The sequence below is a fragment of the Cricetulus griseus genome, chromosome 5 (genome assembly GCF_003668045.3).
Source record: "Cricetulus griseus strain 17A/GY chromosome 5, alternate assembly CriGri-PICRH-1.0, whole genome shotgun sequence".
Classification (NCBI taxonomy): Eukaryota; Metazoa; Chordata; class Mammalia; order Rodentia; family Cricetidae; genus Cricetulus; species Cricetulus griseus.
The window spans coordinates 183,237,689-183,260,223 of NC_048598.1; the positions used below are offsets into that span (position 1 = coordinate 183,237,689).

General features: G+C 44.8%; 1 protein-coding gene across 9 annotated transcripts in view; it reads right to left on the reverse strand.

Annotated features, from left to right (window-relative positions):
* Wdr20 (WD repeat domain 20) overlaps window positions 1-22,535 on the reverse strand; it is a 58,664-nt gene that overhangs the window by 22,171 nt on the left and 13,958 nt on the right. For 6 of the 9 annotated variants that reach the window (XM_027416605.2, XM_027416598.2, XM_027416599.2 and 3 more), the window contains exon 2: window positions 2,733-2,915. The exons of 1 other annotated variant lie outside the window; for it this stretch is intronic. In XM_027416605.2, coding sequence (XP_027272406.1) covers window positions 2,733-2,915 — 183 coding nt within the window. Of the gene's footprint in view, window positions 1-739; window positions 902-2,732; window positions 2,916-22,535 lie in introns of those variants that run through there. 2 more of the 9 variants (XM_027416604.2, XM_027416603.2) reach the window with 2 other exon arrangements.

Consider the following 22,535-nt stretch of genomic DNA (forward strand, 5'->3'; position numbering starts at 1 on the left):
TTCAAGGCTAGCCTGGTCTACAGAGTGAGTTCTAGGCCAGTTTGATTTACAGGAGATTCTGTCTCAAACAACAACCAAAAGAACACAAGTTATACGCACCCTATCACGGGTATGACCGTGAAAACACACGCCTGGTCTCTACCTGTCCATCCTTACTGACCTTACGAGCCGCTGAGAAGGCAAGGTCAGACTGGCAACTACACCTAGTGGGGCTCACAGAGTTTCTGAAATTAATTTCTGGTTCCAGCTCTATCATGATAACTCTCTGAGCTCGCTACCTGATGTGGACAAGGCACGTTACATTTGTTTGCAGATTTCTTCATCCATAAAGTGAAAAGCAACCTTCCACCCTCCTATGTACAAGTACTAGAATCCTCTAAATCTCATACCAGTGCTGAGCATAACACAAGGACATCTTTCTACATCATTTCTGGCACTCTGAGAAGTACAGCCTTTGTGCCTGGGAGAAATGAATTCACACCACCAAAGACTTGTGAAGGGCACTCGGTTTCAATCTCGAGCTCCAAATGCCAGCCTGGCATTAAAGCATGCACAGTCCTAGCCCTCAGAACAGTCACTTCCAACTGCAATTGAAGAGGATGCAAGGACTTGTGCTTACATCATGAAGAGGGAGCATCGGCTTTCTACCCTGCAGCTCCATCACCAGGGCAGAAGGGCCTGGCTGTCAGAACCATGTGGGCACTCACTCTCCCACCCTCCCCCAGCACAACACACAAACCTTTCTTGTTCTCTAAGTGGCATTCTGTGCCATCCTCAGTCAGAACTGCCTCTGGGTCTTGTTTACCAACAGCGTGGCACGTGGTTCAATCCATTCCCAGGCCATCACAGCTCTTCTACCCAAACACAAGCAAAGCCCCATAAATGACTCCAACTCCAGTTTCTGTTAACAGTGCAGAGAAGAGTCACTACCATGCTGTCTTTCCCAGCCCCCACCTGAATGAATGAATGAATGAATGAATGAATGAATGAATATATAAAATCACACAGCTACATACAAATCACTTCCTCTGATGGAATTATTGTATCTGGGCAAAAGGATTTTCTTCTGATTAAGATTTTTAAAGGAAAATGGGGTCAGATAGTTTTTCTCTTCAGCTGTCAGTTCAGAGGGCAAATTTATTCCTAGTGGACACAAAAGGACCCAGGACGGTACTGGATATGCAGACAGCCTGTGCCATAGGAACGACAAAGAATCAGAACCGAGGCTGCTGTGTGTCAAGTTTGGGGCTATTCTTCCCCTTGCCCAAATTACTTCTCACATTACACCCGAGAGCACACTCCTACTCTGTGCACATGGTGAAGCCCATGTAGTACAACCCTTCATAAAAGGCTGAGCAACAAGGTGGAGACTGGAACCCAAAGGTCCACCTCATCAAGTCTACTTCACCTCTGCCATTTTCTAGTTAAGTCACACTGAAACAGGAGAGAAAGAGCATCAAATATGTGGTAATACTTGGAACTGAAAAGCCACTGTAATGGCTTAAATAAATACAATCTATTTGGCAACTTCTGTCTGCTACGTAAAAATCCCAATATATTTCTGAATAGGTACGTCAGACAGTTCAAGCTCCTGCCTGAATGGAACTGAAGACACATCAGAAACCCCAGTGGCAAACCTTGTGGCTTGTGATTCAGTTTTAGGTTCCAGGAATCCTAACCATGCCAAAGGTAATTGTAGAAGAAATTTCAAGAGCATGAGCTTAACCCTTAGCATTCCAAACGTTTGTCAAATGCACACAGAAGTTTAAGGTATAATGTAAGTAGTGTTAAGGCATGTCACCAAGTCATTCCATCTATGTGTAATTCTTTAGTGACCTGGAGAATGACTGAAATTCTGTATTTTATTTGAAATATGCATATAGCGGGCGTTGGTGGCACACGCCTTTAATCCCAGCACTCGTGAGGCAGAGGCAGGCGGATCTCTGTGAGTTTGAGGCCAGCCCAGTCTCCAGAGCGAGTTCCAGGACAGGCTCCAGAGCTACACAGAGAAACCCTGTCTCAAAAAACCAAAAAAACCAAACAAACCAAAAAAAAGCATATCAACAGCTGGGTATGGTGGCGCACACCTTTAATCTCAGCACTTGGGAGGCGAAGGCAGACAGATCTCTGTGAGTTCCAGGTCAGTCAGGGCTACACAGTAAGACCCCGCCTCAAAACAAAACAGAAATCACATCTCAAGTTACCAATATGCTTGTCTCCATCACAGAAATGACGTGTGTGCACATACACACATGTGCACAGGAGGCACACACCTGAGGAGACACTGTTTTGTGTCTTTATTTCTTGAAACAGGTTCTCTTGGAGCTCACTGACTGTCATCTAGACTAGCTGAGTGGTGAGTCCCTGGCATCCTTCTGTCTCCACTTCTGTGGGCTGGGATTCAAGACAACTGGCCATGCCTGGCTTTATGTGGGTGCTGGAAATCCCAAGTGACACTGTACCCACTGAGCCATCTCCCCAGTCACCATGCAGAGGGATTAAGGTATCTGTGTAGATGGCTGGTCATTCTCTGCACAAGTTCACAACTATGACCTTAAGGAAAAACAAGCTCAAATACTAACCTACAACATTTAAACTTGCATGATATGAGGTAAGGACTGCAGAGCAGATGAAAACCGATCAGCTCAACATGTAAACTAAGGCCCGCTACCCTTGAGTAAGAACAGAGCAACTCTTACAGGGGTCAACAGCTCAGGTGGGGTGCTACTTACTTCCTCATTAAACAGCTTGCTAGTTTCTTTTTTGATGGGGTCTATGAGCTGGACTTGGCCTGCGGAAAAGCCCACTAGGAGAGAGACACTTTCTGCTGTGGCTGTTAGGTGGTTGAAGTCATGACAGGTAGGCTGTGTTCCTTTGTATATCCTTTTATCTATTGGTTTACTCAAGTCAGCAGCCTGGAGGAGAAAGAAAAATAAATACAGTAAACAGCACATTGAGATGAGCAAGCTAAGTTCAACTATTTTATACTCCATTATGAACTTCAATTTTAAAAACAAAGTTATTTAAAATATTGCTTCAACTGTGACTTAAAATAACTCACTTCATATTTTATAAAAGCAATTTCACATATGTAGCCAACTAGATAGTCTATCTATAAAATATTCATTTGTGACTGTTGTTTCCACAATTTTTCGTCTTTCAAATATGTGTAACAAGGACTCCCCAGTTTCAGAAAGAAAACGTCTCTGATCCTAAATTCCATTTTTCCAAATGTCTTCCAAGAATTCTAATAGAGTAAGTCAGTGCATACACAACACAACTCAGGTATGTCTACAGTACCCGAGTACCCACTGCCCAGCTACCTAGAGCTAATGGTGCTCAAAATGTGTACAGACTGGCAGGCAGCAGCATCAACTGGAAACTCAAAATACAAATTCTCAAACCCCTTCCCAGACCCTGTGCATTAGAAATAACGGGAGTAACCCACAATCGCAGTTTTATAAGGCTCCCAGGTGATGGGGTGCCCCCGGATGCATCAAGATCTGAGAAGCTCTGCCGGGGGCTTCTCTCTCTGCTGCCGTCACCTCACTGCTTACAGCAACCCTGTAACATCCTACATCGAGAGCAGTCACTGTCCTGCCTGGCTAGTGCTGATCATAAGCAGATGGGGAGAAAACAGATTGGAAGCACTGTAAGGTCAATGTGTCTGCACGCCATACCCTTAAATCTTTTTTAACATTTATTGTGCGTGTGCACACAGAGGTGCCATAGGGAGCATACAGGTCAGTGCTCTAACTCCATGAGGAGGGTCATGCAGACTCAACTCAGGCCACTAGGTTTCCCTTTTTTCCAAGAAATGTCCCATGTAAGTGCAATAAACTAGGTTGTTTCTATTGAACGAAGGCAAGCCATATCCCCTATGTTTAAAAATCATAGGTGGAGGGCCTGTGAAAAAGCTCAGTAGGTACCAGTGCTTGTCAACAAGCCTAATGACCACACACGCACACTCCTACACAGACACACTTAAGTACATACAAAGGAAAAGATAAAACTGCAGGTGGAGACAACATCACTCCTATGCATGCCTCTCTCTCAGTCTGTTCTTTACTTCAGGCCCCAGTTCCCTGCTTCCGTCCAAAGGGACCTGTGGTACTTTATACGACTTAACTCTGTTTGCTTCTCAAGTAACAAATACTGAGTAGAAAAGAGGACTTCAAAATTGTGAGTGACTTTGAGCAAGCTAGAAACAGAGGGTTTCACAGCTAGTACCCGAGAGGGCTGTGTGGTCATGGGAGCCCAGCACAAAAGAGGCAGGCTACCCTCCCAGCTTTGCCTCCGTTAAAGCACAGCTGAGGTGCTCACCTTTAATCCCAGCACTTGAGAAACAAAGGCAGGCAAGATCCCTGAGTTCGAGGCCAGCCTGATCTATAGAGTGAGTGCCAGGATATGTATGCTCCAAAGCTGCACAGAGAAACCCTGTCTCGGAAAAAGAAAAAGAAAAAGATTCATGTCCTCAAATGGACAGAACTAGGGAAAAAAAAAATCCTGAGTGAGGTAACTCAGACCCAAAAAGACAAATATAATATGTATTGACTCATTAGACATAAAGCAAAGGATAACCCAGGATACAGTCCATAACCCCAGAGAGCCTAGGCAACACAGAGGACCCTCAGAGAGACATAGACATATCTGCCTAGTTAGGGGAGCATGAGAGGCATGGGGGCGGGGGGCGGGGGATAGTGGAAGAGGGAAGAGGAGTGGGGGGAAGTGTATAGCTCAATAAAAACAAGGTTAAAAAAAGAATTATGGCCAGGCATTTGTGGCGCACACCTTTAATCCCAGCACTCGGGAGGCAGAGGCAGGTGGATCTCTGTGAGTTCGAGGCCAGCCTGATTTCCAGAGCGAGTGCCAGGAAAGGCTCCAAAGCTACACAGAGAAACCCTGTCTCGAAAAACAAAACAAAACAAAAAAAAAATTCATTTTGGGCTGGAGAGATGGCTCAGAGGTTAAGAGCACCGACTGCTCTTCCAGAGGTCCCGAGTTCAATTCCCAGCAACCACAAGGTGGCTCACACCATCCATTATGAGATCTGGCGCCCTCTTCTGGTGTGCACATATACATGGAAGCAGAATGTAGTATACATAATAAATAAATAAAATCTTAAAAAAAAAAAATGTGTCCCATTGATTTCCAGCCTCAATAGAGTACCCACAATATCACAGACACTCAATATTTACTGAAGGAGCTATAGTTACTCTTGATTGTAGTCACTGTTCGGACAGCATACTAGTTCTGCACATGATGAGTTACTGATCACAAAATAAAGTGTCAGTGTATCCGTATACTCATTAGCTCAATTTAGTAAAAACCTTCAAGTAATGCTTTAAAAATACATACTTGCCAGGCACAGTGGTGATGCCAGAGCAGACAGAGATCTTAGCACTTGGGGAGCAGAGCAAGCTGACCAGAAATTCAAGGTTATCCTCAGTTATAAAGAGAGCTGGAGGTCAGCCTGGTAAAATGAGATCTTGTCACAAAATAACAACAAAATTCAAAGCTAGTGACTAACTTATGCCATTTGAGTCTGGTCTCAAACAACACAAAACCCAAATCCAAACCAACATCCCTCGATCCAGGCTAAGGCCAGAAATTCACAAATTCCAGGCTAGCCTGAGCTTTAGTGTGACACCCCATTTCAAAAAGAAACAAATGCAAATTTAAACCCCCAGCTCTGGTGTCCACACCCGAATTCTCAGCACTTGGAAGGCTGTGTCACTCAATCAAGACCAGTCAGGGCTCAACAGTGGGACCTGATCCCAGTTCTTAAAAAACCAAGAGGACTGGAGAGATGGCTCAGTTGTGAAGAGCACTGGCTGCTCTTCCAGAGGACCTGGGTTCAAGTTCCAGCACCCACATGGCAGTTCCCAACTAACTCCAGTTTAGGAGGAGTCAATACCCTCTTCTGGCCTTATGGGGCACCAGGCACACACATGGCACACATATACATGCAAATAAAACATTCTTTTTTTTTGCCTACACCACCATGCCTGGCTAAGTAAAACATTCTTGTACATAAATAAATCTTTTTTAAATAAAATTAAATAATCCCACTAGGGAATCGGCCGACTTCCAAAGTCCTTGGTCTGGGGATTCTTCTCCAGGATGAATTTTGCTGAGGACCTGTTCCTCCCAGCACACAGTGCTACCCCAGGCTGCTTGGATCCCTGTGGAACGCTGCTCAGACAACAGAAGTGTTGGGCATGGGCTGGAACCTATGAGGGGCAGCCTGGCTCTCACAGCTCTGTGGGAACTCGCTACCTGATCCCCTGGGGTGTCCAGAGCATTTGATAGGGTACGAAAAACATGTGACTTCTTTTGAAAACTGTGTTAAATGACAGAGCCTAAACACGTTAAGGGGAGCAGTGTAAGTGACAAAGGTGAACTTAATCTCCTTCTCCATCCGCATCTGAGAATCACCTCAGGGCAAACCAGTCTTTTTGCAAGAAAATCAAATGTTCTTTTACTGGCAAATTTAACAATTAAAACACTCAAGTTCAGAGCGCTCTCTGTGTTCTTTGTCTGCAATCCTTTGCTCACACTAATCCCACTCACCCCTTCTGAAGTGTTTTTCTCTAGCACTCCCTAACCAAACAACAGCTCCATGACCCCCTAATGCCTGCCCGGTCCATTCAGCCCAACACAGCTTGGCCTCCCTGGCTCTGTACCGAACTCTTTCCACCCAGTCCAATGACCACACACAATCTGCCAGATTCATCTTGAGGGATCCCTAAGTCACTCTTATAGAAAACCTCCAGGGCCTGTTCTGGAGACAGCACAGACCAGCCATCCCAGCTCACAGGGGGCTTTAGCACCCCCACTCCTTACCCCAAGGCTTTGGCTGTGCTTCTGTGCCTGCCAGCTTGGCCTTTTACTCCAGCTTTGCCCAGAAAACTTGATCTGCTGCGGTTTCCACACAGAGCACTTCTGGCACAATGCTCCTCCCTCCCACACTGACCTTGGCTGTGTCTCCCCTGACCTTGAGAGGGCCCCTCACTACGGGCCCTGCTGTTAATGGCCAGTGGCTTAATAAGACTTCATGCACTGTGAAAGTCCAACTTCTTAAAAAGTGAAGGAAATGGTCAGGAGGCTGCCAATCACCAACAGCCTGAGCAGATCGCTCGCTAAGAAAACAGCAGCAGCAGTCAAATGCGCCAAAGGTCACCATTATACCATTTCAGAAACCATTTCAGAACAGGTGTTTCCCATTAGCATTTATCTTGTATTTTATTATAATGTGTGTATGTCTGTGTGATTTGGGGATGGAGAAAAAACTTATGCACAGCACTTGTGTGGAGGCCAGAAGACAACTTTGTAGAGCCGGCTCTTTCCTTGGACCTTCATGCAGCTCCCTGAGGACTCCACTCAGGTCACCAGGCTTACACCGAAAGTGTGTTCCCTGGGCTGGAGAGATGGCTCAGCGGTTAAGAGCACTGGCTGCTCTTGCAGAGGTCCTGAGTTCAATTCCCAGCAACCACATGGTGGCTCACAACCATCCGTTATGAGACCCAGAAGAAAGTGTGTTCTGGCTGACTCTCTACTAGCACTCCTCTCCATCAACTCTCAGACAGTAAGGATAAACATGTTCTTTCCAAGATCGGTCTGTCTGTTTGTCTGTCTGTCTGTCTGTCTGTCTCTCTCTCTCTCTCTCTCTCTCTCTCTCTCTCTCTCTCTCTCTCACTCACACACACACACACACACACACAAAGCCTGCTTCTGAGGAAAAGATGAACTACAGGGGCATTATCTTAAAACTTGAAATCCAAAATAAACCACACTATAAAGACTGTTCCACAATTTAAATTTATTTAGACTTGTGGTGTCTAGTGCCTGTCAGGATTTAGTACAGAGTCTAATGTCTGGGACTGGCCCACTAGTCCACATCTTCTGAAACTGGAGATACATTAAAGGTTTCTAAGCCACAGAAGACGCTAAGTATTCAGAGCTGAGTGAGGTAACTGCCTGGTGACAAAAGACATTCTCAAATATACTCACTAAATACATTTATAACATATAGAGGCAAATGGGAAACTTGTAAATAATAATAGCTGTACCACATGTAAGATGACAGCAGTCCAACCTACCTGTCCTTCACACACACACACACACACACACACACACACACACACACACACACACACACACACACCCAGTTTATTCTTGCAAAGCACCTATAGAATTCACCTTTCTCAGTCCCTTCAGCTCAACAGTCACATCGAAATATCTACACAATTATCATCAATACTATGTAAAGAACTCAGAGGGCAGAGGCAGGTGGACAATCTCTGTGAGTTCAAAGCCAGCTTGATCACAAAAGGAGTTCCAGACTAGTCAGGGCTACACAGTAAAACCCTGCTTTAAAAAAACGAAGAAAAACCCATAGGTAAAGAGTCAAGCACTTAAACGATAAGCCACACACACACATAGGGCAATCATGGGCATGTGTGTGCATACTTGTACATCAGTAAACTAAGCAATCAGCAGGCTTGGGCTCAGTTATCTCAGAAGGAAACAATAACACCAATCAGCTCTACACTCCAGGGTTTCAAGGGCCAGGATCTTGTCAACATTACTGGCCACTCTATCTCCTAATAGTCAAGTATTACCAAATGTCTGTAACAGAAAAGAATAAAGGGGAAAGAGCCAAGAGACCCAAAACAGACTTGTATGGACACAAACACAACTCTTTTGCTGAGTAAAATGCTAACAACTAATTGCCTTCTTGGGTGCCCATCTGTAAAAACAGAAAACAAAAAACAAAACAACAAAAACAAACAAAACCTTCAAACCCCATGCAAACTCCACCAGCAAACACTGGTAGGGCCTTTAGAGTTTGCAGAGCATGTTTGCACATCAGTTCTTTACCCAGCATTCGACGACTGTGCGACGGCTGCTGGCTGTGCGACGGCTGCTACCGAAGCTCCTGTTCCAGGGACTCAGGATTACAACAAAACCAAGTGACAAGGACGTGGCAGACTCAAATGCCCCGTGCTCCTTCCTCAGGGTTGCATGGCCACAGCAGGAAGCTGTAGAGCTGGACGTAGCACTCAGCTCGAGATGTCCATCTCTGTGTGGCTGTAGTCTGTGGGAACACCTACTCCACCCTGCTCAGTTTAGCCCAGACCCCAGACCTCCCTCTAATGCACTGGTCTCACTAAAGTGCGGTGACAAAGGTGCGGCTCCCAGCATGACACATGTCACCTGGCACTTAGAAGGCACTAGAGGGAACTAATTTCCTCTTCTGAACACACAAAGACCCACTGCTCATCTTACAGGCTTTGGAAGGGGGAAAAAAAAAACATAAATTAAGACTACCAGGAAATTCTTATTGCCCTACATTTTCTAAGAAAGAGAAACCACGTCCCGTCATGTTTTCCTTCTAGTATGACTTTCCAGAACACGACAGTGGCTTCCCGTCTTAGTTTTAGACCTTCTTTTGTTCTTATACTTACTAGCACACAGCCTACATTGCCTGGCATTCCAGATCCATTCACTTTACCCCAAAACAAGGCGCCTGCCAGCATGCTCTGACGAGCTGACCTGGAGTGAGCGCCTCCCGAGCACATGCCAGAGGTGTTTCAAATGGGCAGCAGCAGCAGCAGCAGGGCTGTGAGAGGTAGAGCAGGGAACCAGGTGGAAGGAGAAACCATGAGCCAAAGAGCAGCCACTAAGAGCACAGGCCATTAATGAGACGTCAGATGTGAGCACATCACCTTTCTGTCAGCCTCAAATGGGAAGAGGTACACAGTTCCCAGCAACAATGACCAGAATGGCTTGCTGTTCATCAAAAAGCAAGCTTCTTAGCGAGGACCGGGTGACAGCAGGGAAAGAAGCTGAGGGCTGGGACAACAAACCAGCATCTTTCAGGCCCTGCACTGCTAGCATCTATCTGCTAAAATGGCGAACTTCTGTTGCTATCATATGTCATTTTTCCCAAAGCAGCTTGTCACTGAGAAAAAGAAAAAGAAAAAAAAAAAAAAGTAAAAATCTACTCTTTTTTCTCTCAGAATAGTTTTTCTTCTTCTAAGTCCTTTTGCCCACTTCTCATTTTTCTTTGTTTTGACAAGTCTCTCTGTGCAGCCCAATCCAATTTGTAACTCAAGATTGTTCTGCCTCAGCCTCCCAGATTCTGGGAATACTACAGGCAGGTGCCACCATGTCCAGGAGCTGTAAATAAGCGGCTAACCTGCATCTCTACCACATCTTCATCTGAGGCACTCTGTGTAGAAGCGGATCATCACAAGAGTCCTTCACTACAAATGGCTGTCCTGGTGTCTCACTTAGGCTAATGAAATACTAATTTCTTCACTAAAGAAAAACTATGACTAAACACTAGGTAAATTTGGCTTGTACACATTGTAATACCAGATCTCTTCACATTAAAATGCTGTCATATTCAATGACCTATGTTTAACAAAACCTTCTGTTAAATGTGCATAGGGATATGTAATTCTATTAAAAAAAGACCGCCAATACCTCAAATGAAAGAAAAGTGCTTTTATTTTTGCACAAATATACCCATTTTAAACTAAGAAAATAACTACATTGTAAGATATGGTGAGTCACATTTATAATTCCAGGGTTGGCCTGGAGAGATGGCTCAGAGGTTAAGAGCACTGACTGCTGCTCTTCCAGAGGTCCTGAGTTCAATTCCCAGCAACCACATGGTGGATTACAACCATGTGTAATAGAATCTAATGCCCTGTGAATTCGAGACCAGCCTGGTCTACAAGAGCTAGTTCCAGGACAGCCTCCAAAGCCCCAGAGAAACCCTGTCCCCCAAAAAAAAAAAAAAAAAAAAAATCTTCAATCCGTGTAGGGCGGCCTCAGGAAGCTAGAGGAAGAGGAGCGCCATGCATCAAAGCTAAACTAGCTGCATAGTGAGTTCTAGGCCAGGACAAGTCACCAAGGGAAAAAAAGAGAGAAAGGGGAGCGGGGGAGAAGGAAAAGGGAAAGAAGAGCCATGGGTGGAGTAAAAACACTTGCCTAATGAGCTGAGTTTGAGCTCAGTAACCCTACAACTCCCCACAAGTTGCCCTCCAACCTCCACACATACCCCTCCCCCAAAAAATACACTAGGAAAGGAAAATTATTGACCCCCCCCCTAAAAAAAGGATACTAACTCTATTTCAAAATACTTCTAATAGCATCAGGCACATTGCATTTCATCCTACACTGTGCCTCTCCACACTGAACCTGACTGACCTCACTGCTGCCTTAGTCTGTGTATACTAAATCCTACCAATGCTCACAAATTCCCCAATGATTGCTTCTCAGACTGTTCCTGTCATTAAGTAATGAAGACAGTTTAAAAGCATGTTGTGGGGACTGAAAAGACGTTCAGCAAGTAAGAGGCTTGATACTCTTGAAGATGACCTGGGCTGGGTTCCCAGCACTCACAGCCATCTGTAAGCTCAGTTCCAGGGGAATCCGACACCCCTTTCTGGCTTCCTTGCACACCAGGCATGAACATGGAATACAAACACATATGCAGACACTTGACACGTGACATAAAAATAATTTTTTTAAAAACTCCCTCTGTACACTAGGCTGGCCTCAAACTCACAGAGATGGGCCTGCCTCTGCCTCTGCCTCCTGGGTGCTGAGACTAAAGGCATGTGCCATCATGGTGGCCATAAGTCTTTTTAAGTATATCATGTCCTCACATATAAATAAATAGTAAAACTGACCAGAGTACAAAGTTTACTATTAGCTGGGTCAAATGCATAAGTCGGATGACATATGACCAATAGGTGAGGGCATCTTTTCAACGGGCCAAATCCTTAGCTCCAAACCAGCATGGGCCTCTGGATTCTTCCTTTGTGCTTCTGTGACAGTGGTGATGTCACTGGGCTACCCCATATACACAATACATGAATGCAGGTTATTAAAGTCTGATGTCACTCAGACAACAGATAAAAAGGCAAAGGCTGGTCTTTGCGGCAGAGCACTTTCTCGGGTTCAATGGCAGACAGAGGCAAGTGTTCCCACAGAATTCTTCCAGAGTGCAACTGTCCCCAGTTTACATCCTGATTCTCCTCTAACACAGATATAAATCACCAACCCAAATCTTTCTCACAACAGTTGAACTGAACATATACCATTACATTTTTTCTTCTTGTATTTTGTGGTACCTGAGGGTGAACCAAGGGCCTACCACATACTACCACTAAGCTGTGACCTCACCATTAATTTTATACTCTTCCAAAGGCTTTACAAAAGCCAAACCCTAAGTTACTCTTCGCACAGAAGAAACAGCAAGTTTCATAGTACAACTGCTTCTGAACACTCAGCAACACTCTAGCATTTAATACTTAAAAAATCAGATGCCGGAAAGAAAAATAGTGGGTTGAGCAGAGAGGACATTATATTCGCGGTCTCCACGGAAGACAGTGCTGTATTAAAGTGTAGGTTAGCAGGCCACACCAGGTGGAAATGACAAGCAAGCTCCACAGTGGCTAGATGTACCTGGAATCCCAATAGTCAGAAGATGGGGGGGGGGGTCACAAGTTCAAGAACTGCCCAGAAAGTGCAGACACCTTCCTATGGGGGTGGGGCACAAGCCTCACACTGAAGGCCCAAATCAAACAAAATCCAAACACAAACACTTGTGGGCAGCTGGATGTCTACACAGCTATTCATAAAGAAACAACTCATCAGCTGGAGATGTGACTCAGTTGGGAGAGTGCCAGCCTAGCATGAACCAGGTATGGTGGACCACACCTGTAAGCCCAGCACTCAGGAGGTAGATAGAGGTCAGAAAATTGCAAGTTCAAAGCTATCCTTGGCTATATACATATGATCTTTAAGGCCAACATAGGCCACATGGTTTTTAAAGAAAATTCACTTAACAGTGTGACTAATGCAAGCAAGTCTGACATCAGGGAGTCGGAAGAAGGTACTCAGGAAACCAAACTGGAACAGCACTTTCTTTGTTTAAACATTTTTTATTATGTATACAGTGTTCTGTCTAAATATGTACCTGCACGATATAAGAAGGCACCAGATCTCATTACAGAGTGCTGTGAGCCACCATGTGGCTGCTGGGAATTGAACACAGGTCCTCTGGAAGAGCAGGCAGTGCTCTTAACCTCTAAGCCATCTCTCCAGCCCCTGGAACAGCACTTTCAAATAAAAACTTCACATTTGCTCTCAAGACACAGCAACTAAAACAAAAGAAATAAACTGCAAGCCAGGCAGTGGTGGCGCACACCATTAGTTCCAGCACTCGGGAGGCAGAGGCAAGAGGATCTCTGTGAGTTCAAGACCAGCCTGATCTACAAGAGCTAGTTCTAGGACAGCCTCCAAGTCACAGAGAAACCGTGTCTCGAAAAACAAGAAAGAAAGAAAGAAAGAAAGAAAGAAAGAAAGAGGGAGGGAGGGAGGGGAGGGAGGGGAGGGAGGGAGGGGAGGGAGGGAGGGAGGGAGGGCGGGCAAGGATTCAAACACCATTTCATATTGAGGACAACCTTAGAGCTCCCAGTAGGCCACAATGCAACCTGTCTCAGGAAACAAACAAAAGTCTTCACTCCTTATTGTCCTTCCCTTTCATATTATCTTCTTGTTATTACATGGGACAGCAATAACTAGCTATTAGAACCTGCAAGTGTAAGTTTTTAACACAAGATAAAGAAATACAGAAACTTTGTAAAACTCATGAAGTCTAGGATACACAAATGACAGCCTGTGGAACAAGGCTCACAGGTTAAGCTCTGACTGCAGCCAGCCTGCATGGACACAGTAACTGCAGGAAGAAGAGAGTTACTTGCCATTTGACAAACTCTCAAGCTGTCTGTGACCTGACCAATTATGGCCAAAGTCTACTCCCACAACTCTTTCCAAAGCCCCTGGGGCCCTCTGGGACATTATACCTCAACAACTCAGGCAAATGCCCACTAATTAAATTCTGATCAACAGAATATATACAAAATTCTAAATTCTGCATGCAAATAAGAGGGCAGAAATATGTACCACCCCCCTTTTTCTTTTGTTGAGACAGGTTCTTACTATGTAGCTCTGGCTATTGTGGAACTCACTAGACCAGGTGACTTCAGAGGCCTGCCTCTGCCTCCCCAGTGCTGGGATTAAAGGCGTGTGCCACCACACCTAGCTAGTAGGTAACATTTTAAAACTAGGCTGCATAATTGTGAAAAGCTAAGCAGCTCAGCTTGGGGAAAAACACACCTGCTTACAGGCTAATGCTGCAAGAAGCAGGAGGGCCACAGACTTCCTAGCTTCCTAGCTACAGGGCCTCTTTACAATGGTCTGGGAAGACCTGCTCTGTCCCTCACACAAGATACTGCAAAAGACTCAGCTTTCAGTGTGAAAACACAGAACACAACAACGCCCTCTCATTTTCTTGCTGTGCATAGCAAGTCCAAGTACTTGTGCTGTTTTCACAAAATCCAGAAACCTCACACTATGTAATGATGAAAACAGAGAAGGACAAAAGCACAGTCAGCCAGGACTTACTCGGCACACATCAGACTGAGGAAGGTGCTAGGAGACTGACATTCACACTCAGGAGTGGTCCCGTTCTAGAAGCCACCTGCCTTTACTGCCAGACACACTGCTGGGCCTGCCTGCCTGCCTGCCTGCCTGCCTGCCTGCCTGCCTGCCTGCCTGGCAAACAACATGATTATTCCTCCGAGTGGTTAATTCAGATGCATTTTCCACAGAGACCCTAACCTGGGAAAACTCGGTTACTGTGGCATCTGGAGAGAAGACCTGGATGAAAACTGGCAGTACACACGGAAGAATGATGAATAAAGAGTGGCAACCAGACACACAGATTTGACCCAGGTTGTCCTGTGAGCTTGGACAAGCTACCTGCCTTCCACATCACTATGGCTACTGCACACAGGAAAGGGGCAGACAGTACAACAGTCTCGGCAGGTGAGCCTGGGCGTTTCCAGAGTTAGACGCCTGGCATGAGTAAGTGCCATGCAGGCAACTGCAGTTTGCCAGTCCCTTACCCTAAATGGCGGGGGTTCAGAGTTGGTCTAAATTTGAAGTTTTTCAGATTTGGGGATACTTGCATAGACTTTACTAGTCAGGCATTCCTAACCTAAAAATCTAACATCTCAAATACTACAAAACCTGATAGCTCTTGACGTCACTATTTGGGAACATGTTCAGGTTCAGTGAAATACAGGTATTGCCATATTCTGGGCCATGCCCAGAAATTCCAAATCTATATACCACTTAAAGTAAATAACACAAATTGTATTTATTAAATGCACTCAACCAAGAAATAGAAACAATCATCATATCCCTTGCATTTTAAAAATATTTCCTGTTCAGTTGCCTGTTGAAAAACTATGCACATAATAAAATGTGAGATTTGAAACTAAGAAGCAGACAATCAAAGTAAAGATGCTTTTCCTAGATAGTTATGATTTACTGAACTTGATATAGTATCATTTTTTAAAGATATAAAATAAATTTAGAAGTCAGATATATGTAATATCCTTGAGCCAGTGAAAATGCAAGTTAATTTATAAGACAGAGTACCTCTGTTACCATGTGTGTCTCTGACCACCCTATCCCCAAACCCCTAGAAATTCTGATCTTAAATCCACAACCCACCTTGCCTACAGCAAATGATAAGATTCCTATTTCCATGTTCGTCTGTTTGAGATAACATCTCCTGTAGCCCAGACTGATCTTAACTATGCAGCTGAGGATGACCCTGGACTTCTGACTCTCCTGCCCCTACCCCCAAGTATTGGGTTATGATAAGCCACCCACATTCTGGAGGAAGGACTGCTGAAGAATATCATCAGACAGGCCTCTTGGGTTTCCTCACCTAGTCTACTAAAAGCCATTGTGTCTCCATAGAAACCCCAAAGGAGCCAGATATAGATGCATACATTTATAGTTCCAGCTCCTTGGGAGGCTGAAATGACAAGATCATTTGAGTCCATAAGGTCAATACCACCCTGGGAAACCCAGGCAAGGCAGGCCATGCCCAGAAGCCCAGCAGTAGGCAAACTAAAGCAGAAGAACTACAAGGACCAGGGTAACCTAGGCTACACAGTAAGGCCCTGTTTCAAAAAACACAAAACAGTGCCTAGCATCGTGATGCACACCTGTAATTCCAGCATTCAAGAGGCTGTAGTGGGAGGATAACTGAGGGTTAAAGGCCAGCCTAGGCCACATATTAAATTCCCAACCAGGCTGGGCTACAGAGTGAGACACCACTTTAAAAACAGCAGCTACAACACAGAAAATCAACAAGAACAATAACAAGTCAAGAAGGTGAAACAAAGCAAAACCCCAAAGGACAGGGTTCAGAGAACATCTGGACAGCTGAGCGCATGGAGGTTGGGGGAGGTTGGGGGCGGTGGGACGACAAAAACTTGCCCATAGGCAGAAATGCTGCACTCCTCAACTCCACCGACACAAAAGCCCCGGGCTCAGGCCCTTTCTAGACTTTGCCCTATGTACTTCCTCATCTACCTGTTTATTTTTATATCCTTCAAAATATCTCTTACAGAGCCAGTGAGAACGCTTAGCAGATAACGGCTCTTGCTGCCAAGCCTGACAACCTGAGTTCAATCCCCAGATACCACATAGTGGGGGGAATTAACTCTTACAAGTTGTCCTCTGACCTCCACATGCTCCTCATAGCACGTACACACCCACAAAACAAACAGATAAATATAAAGAGAATTTTTAATGCTTTAAAACAAATTGGCAAATGCTGAGCACCGTGTTTTCCTATGAATAATCAAGCTGGGGTGGCAGCACACACCTTTGATCCCCGCACTCAGGGGGCCAACAGGCAGATCTCTGAGTCTGAGGTCAGCATGGGCTACAAATCGAGTTCCAGGACATCCAGGGTGGTTACACACAGAAACCGTGTCTTGAAAAACAAAACAAATAAACAAACAAAGAATAAATTCAAACTGGAAGTCATGAAAACCTCACTTAGCTGCCAACCCATCAGATGTTCTGGCTGACTGGCAACCGGGCCTGAAGTGGAGACTAGTCTGGCTGGACCTTCAGCCTGTTTAGGCTGCCACTAGCTCCGCTCAGCAGGAAAACAACCAGATTAAAGGACACCCAGAAGCTGTGTCCACTGCAGAAGAACTGCTTGTTGGTAGAGAAACACTTGTGTGGTTTGAGAACAGGAAATAACATTGTGTTTTTTAAACAGGGAAGCCCACACTATGTGAGACCACATACATGAAGATGAGATGCAGTTGGCAAATGATGTCAAAGGCCTGTCTTACCTCCTAATCCTGACACGCTCTAAGTGAGTGAATCTTGGAAAGAGAGGAGTCTCAGCCTCGAAGTGGTGCACACCTTTTAACACCAGTGCTTGGGAGTCTGAGGCCAGCCTGGTCTACAACATGAGTTTCAGGACAGCCAGTGCTACACAGAGAACCTTGTCTCTGAAAGAAAAACAAAAAAGAAAAGCCACAGGAGCAGGGCTGTGGTGGTGCACGCCTTTAATCCCGGCACTCAGGAGACAGAGTTGGAGGCCAGCCTGGTCTACAGAGAGGGGTCCCGAGATAACCAGAGCTAAATAGTGAGATCCTGTCTCAAAACCAAAAATGTGTATGGCTGTTTGCCTGAATGTATGTATGCGTACCATGTACATGCCTGGTGCCCTCAGAGGACAGAAGAGGGTGTTGTATCCCTTGGAACTGGAATTATGGACAGTTGTGGGCTGCCTGCCGTGTGGGTGCTGGAAAACGGGGAACTTGAGTCTTCTGCAAGAGCTGAAAATGCTCTTAATGGCTGAGTCAACCCTCTACCCCAGACTGGCAGTTTTTGTATATGTAAGAAGTGAATATTTATAAAGTATTATAAACAATCAGAAAAGTGTGGTGAGGGTACCTAAGAGAAAACTGTGACAGGCACACAAAAGAGGTATGTAAAGGCAGCAATGATTTCAGCACAACCAGTTCAATCTTCGTGAAACAATCTTCTCAAGAGGAAGGAGAGATTCTGAGGAAGCCATTGGCAGATGAGCTTATTTAGGAAGCTCAGCTTGAATTTGATGTTATTAGAAAGTGAACCATCACAGGCAAGTTGATAAAATGATGACTGAGAAAAGATTGGACAATGGTTAAGGCCAGGCTAAGTGACAGGAAAACAGAAAGCAAAAAGCACAGCAGAAAGAACCCTTACCAACTGTGATGAGGGAGCCACAAAACCACAGTCTAACCATTAGAGCCACACTGGACCTCTGTTCTACCAGGGGGAGGTACCATGAAGATTGCCAACAACATATGAGAATATAGGTGCTACTGTGTGACAAAACTTTTCCTGGCAAGATGTGACGTCTATTCATGGAAGATAGAGAACCCATGACAGAGCAAAGTACAGATATCACAAAGTTCAACCTGGTGGCCAGTGAGTTTTATTGGAGTTTCTGACAGGAACAGTATGGGTGATGCATCACTTACAGGAACAGAAATGACTCAAAGACAGCTGTATCACCAAAGCCACCTCAGCATGGTGACCACAACTCACAAAACTGGGAATCTGGAGCGTGCTTCACAGCCTGCAGGCAGCTCAGCATGTTGGAGAACGGCCTTTTCAGGGCCTCGGGTGGTTTTAAATCTCTTCTGGGCAGCTGGTCTAGTATCTGCTGCTCCCCAGCAGCAGGGCTGGTCTCAGAGTCATCTTTGCAGATTTACTGTTTATTCTGGAAGGCTGTGGCCTAGTAAATCTGGTCAGTTTCAGGGACTTCCTGAAGCTGTTCTGAGTTTTTTTGTCTTCCTGTTGAAGGAGCTGCAGAATGGGGTGTTTGCACAACAGATAAAAGGGAATCAAGCCTCATCCTAACTACAGCCAGTTAACCTGATATAACCAGGCATTAGCAAAGAGATCTCAAATGGTATTCACCCCAATACAGGAAGAAGAAAAAAATGCATATTTCTCCAATCTTTGTATTATGTGTCTTAAATGTGGTACCTAATGATATTTAGCTATTACTACACTTAGGCCTGATCTTTGCATCTTCATTTACAATCTGAAACTTCATAAAAATGTTTTTACACAAAATTTAACCATAGGCTGTCTACCTAGCACGGTTTTTAACTCAACAAATGGTAAGAAAGACAACTGGAACGAGGTAAAAGTAGAGGGACAGAACCAACACCACTGCTGCCTTCTGACCTCCACACAATGTGACACCCCATCATGCACACACAAACACTAATAGTAAATTTAAGAGAAAATGAGAAGCCAGGTTCACACTGTAACCCTTATCACTTGGGACACTGAGACAGAAGGTTCCAGCAGGTTCAAGGCCAGCCTGGGCAACATACAAACAAACAAAAGACCAAAATCTTACTAGAAAAAAAGGGGGTACAGCTCTGGACAAATCATAAAAAATACAATGATTCTCAGCTGCATATGTGACATGTCCCTTTAGTCCTGGCACTAAGATGGGAAACAGAAGGATGAGAAATGCTCAAGGCTCATGTGAGCTATACACATAACAAGGTCAGCCTGGACTAATGTCCCAAAAAGGCAGAACAGTGTCAGGTGGGGGTATAGTGGACAGCAGAGACAGACAGATCTATTTAAGTCCAAGGCTAGTTGCTTTACATAGTGAGTTCCAGGCCAGCCAATGGCTACACAGCAAGATCCTGTCTCAAAAGAAGAAAAGGAAATACAAAGACTCTTAAACACATGCGATCAGCGTTACTCCAACCGTGAGACACAATATCTCCATTGACACCACCATGTCTCATCTGTCACACTGGCAGAGATCAACAATACACTGTGCCAAGATAAAAACTGGTATAACCTGCACAAGGCACTGTGGCTTTGTGGCTCCAAATCACAAATCCATGTCTTTTCACCCAGAAATTCTCCTCAGAATAGTTTATTAATCAGCTACTCTACCCACATGGTAAAATGGCTGTATACAAGGTTACTTTAAACAGCATAGTTTAATCTCCATCAAAGGGGGAACTGCGAGGCTGGAGAGATGGCTCAGAGGTTAAGAGCACTGGCTGCTCTTCCAGAAGTTCTTGAGTTCAATTCCCAGCAACCACATGGTGGTTCACAACCATCTGTTATGAGATCTGGTGCCCTCTTCTGGTGTGCAGATATACATGGAAGCAGAATGTTGTATACATAATAAATAAATAAAATAAAATAAAATAAACGGGGGGGGGAACTGTGGTAAAGTAAGGCAATGAGATACTGTGCACTCATTAAACAAAGAAGCTTTTCATACACTAACAAAAAATAACCTCCAAAGACAGTTTATTTACAAAATAAAAATAAGAGGGTTGGAGAGATGACTGAGCAGTTAAGAGTAGTTGCTGCTCTAGCAGAAGACCAGAGTTCGGTTCCCAGCACCCTCATGGTGGTTTCACAACCACCCGTCATCTGACATCCTCTTTGGACCTTTGAGGGTACCAGACATATGTGGTGAACACATATATGTACAGGTAAAACACTTATATCCATAAAAATAAATTAAAATCAAAAGATAAAAATAAGACAAAGGAATAAATATACTGATGCTAAAACTGCATCTTGGAAAAGATAGAATATATCTATAAATTAGTGCCCCGTATTATAGGCTGTCTCCAGAACTTAATGCTGGTTATTTCTAGTTTTCTTTAGGGCAGAACCCAGGACCTTGTATATGATAAGCAATTAATTGTTCTATCCATGCAGCCATATGACCAGCTCCAATACTGGTTATCGGTGAGGAGAACATGGTACCTGGGGCCAGTATGTCAGAGACTTTTCATTGTATATCCTTTGAATATTGAACCATGCAAATGTATTGACTATTTAAAGAACAAAGCAGGCCTAATGAGAAGCCATACCATCTATGTCCTAAGTAGAGACTTTCTTACTAACTCACCTGAGATAAGGTCTATCACAGTTCACTCAACCAGTATTCACTAAATTCTCCTCTAGGTGCCAGGCACTGTTTTAGACACTAATGAAGGGACTCTAGCCAGCCGGGCCTGGCAAACATGGCGCTGGCAGGCCTTGGTCTTCTCTCCCAACCTCCCTGTCGTGCTAGAAAACCATTAGATTATGTTCCCAAAGCTAGCCACCGTGATCTAGTCCCTTATTTGGTCACTTCCTCCTCCTGAGGCTGGTTAGCAAGGTTCAGCTATCAAGGTATTGAAATCCAGTGATCAACCGCCCCCCTTTGGCTCACCTAATTAACATGTCCTTACAAAATCGAACACCTCATGCCAGGCGTGGTGGTACACTCCTTTAATCCCAGCGCTTGGGAGGCTCAAGCAGGTGGATCTCTGTGAGTCTGAGGCCAGTCTGGTCTATAGAGGAGTTCCAGAACAGGTTCCAAAGCTACACAGAGAAGCCCTGTCTCAGGATAAATAAATGGACAAACAAACAAACAAACAAACAAACAAACTCCTCATGCTAACATGGGGTTTCCCATTTTACCTTTATAAGCCACTATTTTCCTTTTTGTCATACCCGCCTCCCCTCTACCCAGATGCAGTCCTTTGTTCCTCCGGGACAAATACCCCTGTCCCCTTTCCCTTGTTCCCTCTCCTCTCCCTCTTCCTCTATCTCCTGTCTTTGTCTCTTATCCCCTGCCCTCTGTCCCCCTGAGGCAAATAAACTTCCTCTGTGATGAGAACTTGGCCTTGGGAGTCTCAGGAGTGAAGATAATCAATCCCTCTTCCTGTAGGGTTAGGAAGGACAAACACAGGCAAAGAGAATCAGATGGCAATGAGAACTGAGGAGGTCACACTGTATGGTGCCCGTGTCTATAACCTCAGCTGATGCAGAAGGACTACCATGAGGTCAAAGCCATCTTGAGCTACAGAATGAGTTCTAGGACTACCTGGCCTACAGAATGAAACCCTGGGAAAGGAAAAGCTACTCCCACCCCATGCCCCAGAAAGGAATTACAGTAAGATGGCAGTTCCTGTGTGGAAAGGAATAGCAGAATCACATTTAGTTACTGTCTGTCTTAGTTACTTTTCTATTGCTCTGATAAAACAACTGACCAAGGCAACTTATAAAGGAAAGCATTAATTTGCAGCTTATCATTTCAGAGTGTTAGCGCCCAAGAGGATGGAGCATAGCAGCAGAATAACTGAGGGCACACCTTGACTCACAAGCTGAAGGCAGAGAGACTGGGAATGGTGTCACATGCCCAGTGACACACCTCCTCAACAAGGTCATATCTGCCAAACCTTCCCAAACAGTTCCATGCACTCAAACATGAGCCTATGAAGGCCATTCTCATTCAAACCACCACAGGCAGAAATCAGAAAAGGTGAGGGAGCCAGCCTTGTAGCTATATGGGGAATGATCTAGTTGCAGAGGGAACACAGCTCATGTCATTACTGACAATAAAGGGTGGGTGTGGCGCCCCCTTAGAGAAGTAGACCAAAGGGAAAAGAAGAAAACAGCACATAAGAAGTGTGAAGAAGGTCAGTACTTATCAGAGGGATTAAATGGAAGCTAGTAAGTTAGCAAGAGAATGAAGAACGGCAAATAAGGAAAGCCAGGGCTCGCTAGAGCTCTTCAAGTGGGTCATGGCT